The sequence below is a fragment of the Perca flavescens genome, chromosome 12 (genome assembly GCF_004354835.1).
Source record: "Perca flavescens isolate YP-PL-M2 chromosome 12, PFLA_1.0, whole genome shotgun sequence".
In the NCBI taxonomy this organism is placed as follows: Eukaryota; Metazoa; Chordata; class Actinopteri; order Perciformes; family Percidae; genus Perca; species Perca flavescens.
Genome location: NC_041342.1, coordinates 30,672,063 through 30,684,735, shown reverse-complemented (window position 1 = coordinate 30,684,735; position 12,673 = coordinate 30,672,063). Strand labels below are relative to the sequence as shown.

The following is a 12,673-nucleotide window of genomic DNA, read 5'->3' as shown; positions in this document are numbered from 1 at the left end:
AAACATAAAATAAAATAAATACATTGTTTTTAAAAGTTGCAAAGAAATTACAAATATTTTACAATAAAAAATGAAAAGTGTTCATTTTATATTTACAGACAAAATATTTACAGTTCATACAGTATAAGCAGGACAGAAAGTCTTCCCTATTGGAGTGTCATCTAAATTTGCTTCGGTCCCTTTTAATTTAAACACTCCTTTCCTTAAATCTGTGTTCATTTTTTTGTTTAAGAAAAGTCTCTTTGTCTCTTTGTTTTCCCCTGCAGGGTGCGACTAGTAGAGAGGGGGTCACCACACAGCCTGCCTCTGATGGAGTCTGGGAAGGTAAGGTGGCTTTTTGTTTCTTTATCCTGTAGTCTAAGGGCCCTATTTTATGGATGTAAGCGCACGGCGTGAAGCGCCTGGCGCAGGTGTGTTTAGGGTGTGTCTGAATCCACTTTTGCCAGTTTAACGGTGGTAAAAAGGGTCCGTGCACCGGGCGCCTGGTTCTAAAGGGTTGTACTTAGTGTCTTCATTAATCAGAGGTGTGTTTTGGGCGTAACACGCAATCAACCAATCAGAGATCATCTCCCATTCCCTTTAAAAGCCAGGCGTATTTGGACCTTGGCGCATTGCTATTATGATGGCGGATTATGCACCGCAATATTTTTTATTTTTAATCTTCTGCACGTTTGTGTGCTGCTGTGCGTCCCTGTGTGTGTAACAAGCGTAGTGTGTGCGCGCTGTGCATAAGCCTAAGCGCGTTTCACTAATGCTCTGTTAAAATAACAATGAAATGCTGCGAACACACCTCCCTGTAAGACCAGGACCACAGACGGGCGCAGGTGCATTTGCTATTTAAACGACGTGGGCGCTGGGCGGGACATTGACAACTGCGCATATCAATTATGGTACACAATATATTTTGGCCTACCTAGTTTTTCTCACTTTTTTTTTTTTACAATGGCTAAGCACCTTTTTTCCCCGACTTTTTTAGGGCTTCATGAGGCCCAAACTGTAAGTTAGAAAGCTATATGAGACATGCAATAATACAGTCAACATATTTGACTTTTTCTCTTAAATAAAAGCATGTCAATAAACTCCACTCGTCTGGCGTCTTGACATGATTTTCATTTTCCAGTCCGGCCAGTTTTACACCGTTGGTCTAAATGTTGATGTGTGGTCCCTGATTTGTGAACAGATCCTGCCGGGGGTCCGAATCATCATCGCCAACCCAGAGACCAAGGGACCAATGGGAGAGTCACATCTGGGCGAGGTTTGTCTATGAATCACTTTTTTACACAAACAGAGATCATGAGAGAACATGGGAAGAAGAGTTTGGCACTTCACAAACAGAAAGTGTGTACTTCCCTGTTTAGTTGTGACTCACTTCTTCCTGTCTGCAGAGACATACCTGACATTGATGTGTGCATGCTTGATGATTGAATAAAAGGGATTAAAACACAAGGTTACACTTTACTTGAAGGTATCTACATAAGAGTGACATGACACTGTCATGAACGTGTCATAAACATTATGAACAAGTCATAAACGTTTATGACATAACACTTCTTTTAGTGAGTATCCTTCGGTTTTGTCTTGACAAGTTACGGTTACGGTTAAGGTTAGGGTTAGATAACTAACGAGTTAGGGTTAGGGTTCATGTGTCATGACACTGTAATGAACACATGACAGTCTTATGTAGATACTTATGTAGATACCTTCAAGTAAATTGTTAACATGTATTTCTTAATATTTTAGAAAATAAAAATATACATTCCTAAGCAAACTTAAAACAAATTAGGACAAAATGTGATCTTGTTTCGTAAACTATTTGTTGAATTAAGCAACTAGTGACTTGACAGAAAATGTTCATTATAGTTTTAATCATCCATAAAGTTGTTAAATAAAAAGGTTGTTGGTTCCAGGTCCTGCAATGTTTTTTATATCAGGAATAACATTCTGTTGGTGATGGGATTTGTCCTTTTGGTACGACACTTTATGGACTTGGTGTGTTTGTAGATCTGGGTGCACAGCGGCCACAACGCCAGCGGCTACTTCACCGTCTACGGGGACGAGGCGCTGCAGTCGGACCATTTCAACTCCAGGCTCAGCTTCGGAGACACGCAAACCGTCTGGGCTCGAACCGGATACCTGGGCTTCCTCCGCAGGACCGAGCTGACCGACGCCAGCGGAGGTGAGTGGGGCTGGTAGCCTGGATGCCAGCCGAACTTAAACCCCGCCCACAACATTTGAGGTCGGGAAGTTCTCTCTGGACTTGATCCGTTGTGGAGCAACTATGCTCCAACCAGAGCAGTTCGGACCAATCAAATTGTCAGGGCGGGCTTTACACGACGATGGACAGATGATCAACAGTAACGTAATCAACCACGTCACCAAAGAGCGCTATTTAACAAATATAAATCCCCACTGATGACAAGCTTACTGGTCTATAGGTAAGGTAGTCACTGAGATCCACAGATACAGTTCATCATAGGGATTCACTGTGACACATGTATGTTTACAATTGTACAATACAATTGTTACTTTAATAGCTTAGTATTCCATGAACACTTTATTGTAGGCCCAGTTTAACTTCATTTTATACAATATGTGTAGGGGTCTCTTTTTCAGTTAAAGGTTCCTTGGTTTAAAAAAACATCGAGGACCCCTGCTTTAGAGGCCAGCCGGTCGGTGCCTAAAAAGTATTGAATTCGGTACCCAGCCCTAGAGGTGAGGACGTGACTTAAATGAATCATAGAATAATGTGAAATTTATAATTGATGGGGCCAAAACTGACCTTTAGTGTTCTCATATAACAGGATTGAACAGCTTCAGGGCTGATTTTAAGTGCTGCCATCCTTGAAGGAATCCATTAGTCTGGTTTTCACCGGAGAGTTACGTCATGTCCTCAGAGAGGATCTTTCCTCTCTGATGAGCACACATGAGCAGCATCTGACACACTGCAGTGTTATAATGTTCATATCTTTGGTGTTTAAATAGTCTGATGTTTACACACTGAATGTTGGTAGGAAATGTTTTGCTTGAATCCAAAAATATAATTAGCAAGCTTTACATATCTTAATTTATTTACATTTTCACCTACTGTACAGCCATTAGGACACTTAAACCAACCTAGAAAAGAGACAAAAACTGAGTTTATTTTATAACTTTTAACAGTGATAAATGAGTCTGAAGAAGACTTGAACCTGTTAGATTTAAAGTGCAATGTCTACAGCATTGTCAGTGAGACGTTCCCAGGCCAAATTAAAAAGTTACCCTGTAACCAGTGGATGGTCCTGGAGTGCATTCGGTCTGTTTGTATCTTCCTTTATTTGAATTATTTATTGACTAGGATTTGAATGTTCGGGCCAGAGTAGCACAATCATGTGAAATAACACAATAAACTTTCAAAAGTAATCTGTATTTTTATTTAAAAACATCTCATTGGTCTGTTTTATTTCCCATATCCAGGTGGAAATGTTTTTTTTTTTTTGTGATATATGAGGAAATACAACAACATTCCAATTAGAGAAAGTACATTTGTCATAAAGTTACTGTCAGAAAAGTAACGTATGTGTGTGTATAGAGCGTCATGATGCCCTGTACGTGGTTGGTGCGCTGGAGGAAGCCATGGAGCTGAGAGGGATGCGTTACCACCCCATCGACATCGAGACCTCCGTCATCAGGACGCACAAGAGCATCACAGAGTGGTGAGGACAGCAGCAAGCTAACCTGAGACACAGTGACATCATGAAACACAGTGACATCATATGACTTTTTTGACATACTACACTAGGACCGTTCTGGGGATTGAACCCACGACCTCTCGGTCACAAGCTCACTTCTCTATCCTTTAGTCCACCACTGCCTTTTTCTAGATATGCTATATAATGACTTTATTTCGACATATATTATGACTTTATGACATTTTTGGACAAAGTATACTATGACTTTTTTTCGACATGCTATACTATGACTTTTTCATAACTTTTTTTCGACATACTATACTATAATTTTTTTTAAATAATTTTTTTAAGTACCATCTATGACTTTACTATGAATTTATTTATTTTCATGAATTTTTTTACGTACTATACTATGACTTTTTGTTTTTTTTACATACTATACTATGATTTTATTTTGACATATATACTATGACTTTATTTCAACATACTATACTATGACTTTATTTCGACATACTATACTATGACTTTATTTCGACATACTATACTATGACTTTATTTCGACATACTATACTAAGACTTTCTTTCAACATACTATACTATGACTTTATTTCAACATATATACTATGACTTTATTTCAACATACTGTACTATGACTTTATTTCAACATACTACACTATGACTTTATTTCAACATACTACACTATGACTTTATTTCAACATACTATACTAAGTCTTTATTTCAACATATATACTATGACTTTATTTCAACATACTATACTATGACTTTATTTCAACATACTACACTGACTTTATTTCAACATACTATACTAAGTCTTTATTTCAACATATATACTATGTCTTTATTTCAACATACTATACTATGACTTTATTTCAACATACTACACTGACTTTATTTCAACATACTATACTAAGTCTTTATTTCAACATATATACTATGACTTTATTTCAACATACTATACTATGACTTTATTTCAACATATATACTATGACTTTATTTCAACATACTATACTATGACTTTATTTCAACATATATACTATGACTTTATTTCAACATACTATACTATGACTTTATTTCAACATACTACACTGACTTTATTTCAACATACTATACTAAGAATTTATTTCAACATACTATACTATGACTTTATTTCAACATACTATACTATGACTTTATTTCGACATACTATACTATGACTTTATTTCATCATACTATACTAAGACTTTATTTCGACATACTATACTAAGACTTTATTTCGACATACTATACTATGACTATTTAAACATACTATACTATGACTTTATTTAAACATATATACTATGACTTTATTTAAACATACTGTACTATGACTTTATTTAAACATACTATACTATGACTTTATTTCAACATACTATACTATGACTTTATTTCGACATACTATACTAAGATTTTATTTCAACATACTATACTAAGACTTTATTTCAACATATATACTATGACTTTATTTCAACATACTATACTATGACTTTATTTCAACATACTACACTGACTTTATTTCAACATATATACTAAGAATTTATTTCAACATACTATACTAAGACTTTATTTCAACATACTATACTATGACTTTATTTAAACATATATACTATGACTTTATTTAAACATACTGTACTATGACTTTATTTAAACATACTATACTATGACTTTATTTCAACATACTATACTATGACTTTATTTAAACATACTATACTATGACTTTATTTTGACATATATACATATATGTAGATCTTTTTTTTCAACATACTCTACTATGATTTTTTTTATAACTTTTTTATGTACTATACTATGACTTTTTTTATAACTTTATTTCAACATACTATACTTTGACTTTTTTATAAAAAGAATTTGACATACTATGACTTTTTTTTTATTATTTCGACATACTATACTATGACTTTATTATGATTTTATTTCAACATACTTTATTATGAATTTATTTCGACAAACTATGCCATAGTATGACCTTTTTCATGAAGCTTTTACGTACTATACTGTGACTTTTTAGTTTTTTTGACATACTATACTATGACTTTTATTAAGATTTATTTTGACATACAATGACTTTATTTTGACATATATACTATGACTTTTGTTCTGATTTTTTTCAACATGCTATACTATGACTTTTTCCAACATACTATACTATGACTTTTTCATTACTTTTTTTGATATACTATACTATGACTTTTGTTTTGATTTTGTCAACATACTATACTATGACTTTTTTATCACTTTTTTCAACATACATACTATGACTTTTTCGACATAATATACTATGACTTTTTCGACATACTATGATTTTTTAATGATTTTTTTTGACATACTATACAATGACTTTTTAATGACTTTTTCATCCATCCATCCATCCATCCATCTTCGTCCGCTTATCCGGTGTCGGGTCGCGGGGGGAGCAGCTCCAGCAGGGGACCCCAAACTTCCCTTTCCCGAGCAACATTAACCAGCTCCGACTGGGGGATCCCGAGGCGTTCCCAGGCCAGGTTGGAGATATAATCCCTCCACCTAGTCCTGGGTCTTTTTCGACATATTATACTATAACTATTTTCGATATACTATACTATGACTTTTTTATGACTTTATTTCGACATACTATACTATGATTTTTGTATTACGTTTTTCGACATACTATTCTATGACTTTATTTCGACATATATACATATATGTAGATTTTTTTTATTCCTTTTTTTGACATACTATACTATGACTTTTTTTATTACATTTTTTCGACATACTATGACTTTTTTATTACATTTTTTATGTACTATTATATGACTTTATTATGAATTTATTTCGACATAGTATGCCATAGTATGACCTTTTTCATGAAGCTTTTAGGTACTATACTTTGAAGTTTTTTTGACATACTATACTATGACTTTTATTATGACTTATTTTGACATACAATGACTTTATTTTGACATATATACTATGACTTTTGTTCTGATTTTTTTTCAACATACTATACTTTGACTATTTTTGATATACTATACTATGACTTTTTAATGAATTTTTCGACATACCATACTATTACTTTTTCATTCCTTTTTTCGATATACTATGACTTTTGTTCTGATTTTGTCGACATGGTATACTATAACTATTTTCGATATACTATACTGACTTTTTTATGACTTTATTTCAACATACTATACTATGATTTTTATATTCCTTTTTTCGACATACTATTCTATGACTTTATTTTGACATATATACATATATGTAGATTTTTTTTATTCCTTTTTTTGACATACTATTCTATGACTTTTTTTATTACATTTTTTTCGACATACTATGACTTTTTTATTACATGACTTTATTATGAATTTATTTCAACATACTATGCCATAGTATGACTTTTTTCATGAAGCTTTTAGGTACTATACTGTGACTTTTTAGTTTTTTTGACATACTATACTATGACTTTTATTATGACTTATTTTGACATACAATGACTTTATTTTGACATATATACTATGACTTTTGTTCTGATTTTTTTTCAACATACTATACTTTGACTATTTTCGATATACTATATTATGACTTTTTAATGAATTTTTCGACATACCATACTATTGCTTTTTCATTCCTTTTTTCGATATACTATGACTTTTGTTCTGATTTTGTCGACATGGTATACTATGACTTTTTTCGACATGCCGTTCTAGGGCTTTTTTGACAAACTATTGTCTAGCCTGGCTGTAAGACTGTGACAAAAAACAGGACACACACAATAAAGTCATTTATTAATCACAAAACAACCCAAAGAAATCCAACACATATATGGGAGGAATCAGTCGTGTCAGTAGTGTATGGAGTGGATTAGTGAAAATGTGCTGTAAAAAACAAGGAAAAGGAAGCTAAAGACACAATGAAGAGATGTGTGGTGAGGAGATCGGCCCACAGACTGGCTGCTGCTCTGGTTTATATGGCGCACAATGGACCCAGGCGTGTCCCATGCTGCTCTACACAGGTCTGCAGCCCTGGAGACAGAAAACACAGAAACAGCAGAGGAACTGAGCAGAGATACTACACATAATGGGGCTGCACAACATGAGGAAAATATGCACTAAGTGATAATGTTGGGATACCAATATTACTTGCAATAAATAAATAAACAGATATCAAAGTGTTCTCAGCTCTGCATTTCTGCTACTTTCAGTATTCTGCTAAAATACAAAAAACTGCTTGTTGAATTTAAAACAAATTAAAGGAAATCATTTCCAACATTCTTATATTGATCACATTGTACAAGGCAGCACTAAAAAAGAATGACAGTTACATTTTAATGTGCCGTTTTCTACTAATAATTCCTTTCAACTAACACAAAAGATCTCTGAGTGTCTTCTGCAATGTGTTTGATGCACCAGTCGATATCACAATGACGATAAAAAGCTAGGCGCTTTGGAAGAAATCAAATATCCTGATATTTTTTACCAAATACATCAATGTCAATATTGCCGCAATATTGTAGGATTGACTGACTGAATTGTGAGTTGTGATACATAATCACCAATAATGTGGATATAATGACTAAATGGATAAAGATAAATAATAAAACAGCTGTTAAGTCTGATAAGTTGTAATGCAGCCTTTAAAAGCAGGAAAACTTGTGCTATCAGGATATTACGATATCCAAAAACTAAGACCATATCTAGTCTCGTATATCGATGTCGATATAATATCGATATATTGCCCAGTCCTACTATGCAGCCCTAATACATACTTTACTGATAACAGACATGCTATATTGTCACTTTATTTGACATACTATTCTATGTTTTTTTTTAATATATTTTTTGACATACTATACTATGACTTTTTATTACTTTTTTCGACATACTATAGTACGACTTTTTGTGACTTTTTTCTATCTAGGGAGGTCCCGGGACATGTCTGCTTGTATTAAGAAAGTCCAAATTTCTTTTTTGAAAAAGTTGTATTTAAAAAAAAAAAAAAAAAAAAAACAAGAAATGTCAAAGAAACGGGGAAAAACTTCGAAAAAAAACCCTCAAAAAAGGCGAAAAAAACAACAAAAAAATCGAAAAAGCCCAGACTTTATTATTGGGGGAGTCGTAATCCCCCCCCCCCAAATTACGCCTATGATGCGATGACATGTTGTTTCTTCCCGTGTGCCTCCAGCGCCGTGTTCACGTGGACCAACCTGCTGGTGGTGGTGGTGGAGCTGGATGGCTCGGAGCACGAGGCCCTGGACCTGGTCCCCCTGGTCACCAACGTGGTCCTGGAGGAGCACTACCTGATCGTGGGCGTGGTGGTGGTGGTCGACATCGGCGTCATCCCCATCAACTCCCGCGGCGAGAAGCAGCGCATGCACCTGCGCGACGGCTTCCTGGCCGACCAGCTGGACCCCATCTACGTGGCCTACAACATGTAGTGCCCCCCCTCCCCCCGCCAGCTGGCCGATACCGAGATTGGATAAAGGAATGCAAAGACAGTCTACTCTTGGACAGGAGTCCGAGGCACGTGAAGGTTGTTGGCTTCTCAGGCAGCGCCCCAACCCGGCTATGTGCTGCTGCCAACTAGCTCCACAGAATCAAGTGTTTTTGTATTTTATTTTTATTTTTTTAGCGTTCAGGCTGTGGTTTCAATTTGGAGGTGGCGGTATTAGCAGGCCACCCCCTATCCAGAGCAACTGAGTTCTCCCATTAGTGACGAGCGTTTTTATCGCAAAAAAATGGCAATCGTGCGTCCCGAGAGGCGGAAGAGGACAATCGTTAAGAAAGATTCTGGCTTTTAAATGTGCGTGTGGGGTCACTTCAATATTTAAAGTATTTTGCTGAGGTTGCTTGTATGTTTTTTTTTTGGTTTTGTTTATTTGCCATGTCCTCGAAAAAGTTCAGGCTATCTTTTGAAAAGGATATTTGCAGAAAAAAAACGGTGGCAAAAATTATATTTTGCGATATCAACCACCTGCTTCCTGGGCGACCAGCTGGACCCCCCCCCATGGCTGCTGACCTGCTGCCAACTAGCTCCACAGAATCAAGTGTTTTTTGTATTTTTTTTAAGCGTTCAGGCTGTGGTTTTAATTTGAAGGCCAGAGGAGGAAGTCCAGCCACCACCCCCCATCCAGAGCAAGAAAAGTTCTCCCATTTGTGCCGAGCGTTTTACCGAAAAAGAGCCGATTGGCGTTTTGAAGAGGACGATCGTTTGCAGGAAAATATTAAAGTGACCCACATGCAATTTAAAAGCCAGAATCTTTGTTAAGTATTTTGCTGAAGGCGCTTGTTTAGATTTTTTTTTTTAACATTTAAAAATGTCAGGCTATATTTTTGAACAAAACAAACTGTGGCAAAAGTGATATTTTACGATATCAACCACTCGACTAGTTTTTGTTGTATTTTTTAGAGGGATTTGCACTCAGGCCTGAGAGGAAGTGCAGCCACCACCCTCCCCCCCCATCCAGAGCAAGAAAAGTTCTCCCATTTGTGCCGAACGTTTTATCAAAAAAGTGGCAATCGTACGTCCCCGAGAGGCGGAAGAGGACAATCGTTATCAAAGATTCTGGCTTTTAATACTTGCGCGTGGGTCACTTTGATATTTTCCTGTTAGGGATTTGCTGAAGTGGCTTTAGTTCCGTTAGTTTTTTTTTTTTTTTTAACATGTCGTTGAAAAAGTTTCAGGCTATTTTTTTGAAAAGGATATTTACAGGAAAACAAAACAAACTGTGGCAAAAATGGTATTTTACAATATCAGCCACTTACATAGAGCGATATGTTTTGATACGAGGGCGGGGTCCGCGGGGCAATCGCAGCTGCCCTCCAACGTTACGATGAGGTACTCATTCATGCTAGCTCGTTATTTTTTTGGGGGGGTTTTTATTCATTATTTTCTGAAGCGTCCGTCCATTCTCAGCGAGAAAATCCGAGTGCTAATAGCTAACAGCTGCAGACTTCATATCATGTAAGTATGTACAAAAAGAAACTGATTTAATTTATTTTGTTTCTCTTTTTAGAAGTATATGACGAGACGTTCAAGAATGTTTTGCTCTTGAATATTTGCTAATATAAAAAGAAAAAAATCTACAAAAGCATTGTATTATCTCGAGTGAAACTCACTCGCGTCCAGCGTATTACATAAAATAAAATAAAATAGAGATATATGATTTATAGATTATATAAAAAGTGAAGGATTCACAGCTGAGAGAAGCAGATTGACGCGCGGTGCTTTGTTTTCTGCACGTTGGTCTCAAATGTTGCAATCAGACGAACTAAAAGTCAAAGCTTTGAGGAGTTTTATTCCACAGCGAGAGTTCTGAAATCCAAACATCAACTTTGATTAGATCTGAGTCTTGTTTTGTCTCCAAAAAGTCATTCCCCTTTTGTGCCCTTAAAGTGCTCATATTATGCTCCTTTTCAGGTTCATAATTGTATTTAGAGGTTGTACTGCACATTGCTGCAGCGCCTCTTTTCACCCTGTTTGTTCAGCTCTCTGTTTTAGCTACAGAGTGAGACATCTCACTTCTGTTCAATCTTTGTTGGGAGTTGCACACGCTCAGTAGCTAGGTAAGGACTACTAGCCAGTCAGAAGCGGAGTATGAGTGCGTGCCCTGACAGTACCTAGGTAAGGACTGCTAGCCAGTCAGAAGCAGAGTATGAGGGCGTGTCCTGAAAGTACCTAGGTAAGGACTGCTAGCCAGTCAGAAGCAGAGTATGAGGGCATGCTATGCTAGCAGCTAGGCGAGCATTATAACGTGTGTTATAAAGTGACCACGTTGGTCTCTGAAGTAAAGGCTGGACTACAGTAGAGCTGTTTGGAGCAGTTTGTGAACAGTGTTTTCTGTTGGAGATGGTAAGTCCATTTGGGGGTGGACTTTGGGCTTTTTCACTTTGTAAACCTATAACGTGCACAAAAAAGATATATAACACAATAAAGGTAAGGGGAAAAACCAAAAAGCATAATATGAGCACTTTAAATCACAAATCATTTCCTTGCATTTCTACTCGGTGCATTCAATATGTTTTCAAAAATGTATAAAAGATTACAACTAATCATAGGTATATAATTAATAATTTGTCCATTTTTAAAATATCTGGATTTTTTAATGCAGGAATTTAAAATCCACGTGTCCCAATCACACGTCGTGCCATGAGAAGAGTAGAACTCCTCGACAGTACAGTGGGATCCAGGTGGTTAAAGGCCGCCTATAGTAATGACAAAAAAACATTCATGCTGAATATTATAAAATCCCTCGTTCTAGGAGGAGGGTAGGATAAGGATATCATTTGTACTTTAAGAACCCACATATAATAAAAAATAATTCCTTAACAATGGGCTGTGTACTCTTAACAAAACTGTAAAGGGAACGTTAAGAGATCCAGAATCTTTGCTGACCTCTAGTGGTGACCAGCAGGAATTACAATAACACTGACTTTAAAGGGTAACTACTGTTTTTTTTCAACCTGGACCCTATGTTCCTATGTCTTTGTGTCTAAGTGACTGATGGGAACAACCATCTTTGACATTGGTCCAGTATTAAGAGAGATCGCTGCATTCAGCAGCGGAGAAACAAGCTACAATCTAAGTTAATAGGGCAATCATCCAGCTTGTATTTACCTTCACAAAAGTGCTTGTTTTGCCGCTGACAGGCTCAGATTAATATTCTAAGTGTCTGACAACATTATGGAAAGGATTTCTAATGAAGTCGACCTTTCTGTTAAAGAGTAAGATCCTTTTTTTAAACATAAAAACATCCGTGAAATTGCGTTCCCTAAACCCACCAGACTCCATGTAAATAAACAGCATCGTAAAATACACTTCATTCAAAGTCGACCGAAACAAAATAAAACCATGAAAAGCTATTTTGGGTCGTCTTTCCACTTTTTCCAACCATCACAACTCTAGTTTTGGTTGAAATAAACACATAGTTTACTGATTTACATGTGAAAATATGTTGGCTCCACACACGCTAAAAG

General features: G+C 36.0%; 1 protein-coding gene across 2 annotated transcripts in view; it reads left to right on the top strand.

Moving 5' to 3' along the window:
• LOC114565053 (disco-interacting protein 2 homolog C) overlaps positions 1–9,255 on the top strand; it is a 299,966-nt gene extending 290,711 nt beyond the window's left edge. For both annotated transcript variants that reach the window (XM_028592866.1, XM_028592867.1), the window contains 5 exons: positions 267–324; positions 1,181–1,255; positions 2,002–2,176; positions 3,569–3,692; positions 8,883–9,255. In XM_028592866.1, the coding sequence (XP_028448667.1) occupies positions 267–324; positions 1,181–1,255; positions 2,002–2,176; positions 3,569–3,692; positions 8,883–9,135 (685 nt within the window). In that variant the 3' untranslated portion in view covers positions 9,136–9,255. The remainder of the gene's footprint in view (positions 1–266; positions 325–1,180; positions 1,256–2,001; positions 2,177–3,568; positions 3,693–8,882) is intronic.
• Positions 9,256–12,673: the final 3,418 nt, after the last annotated feature.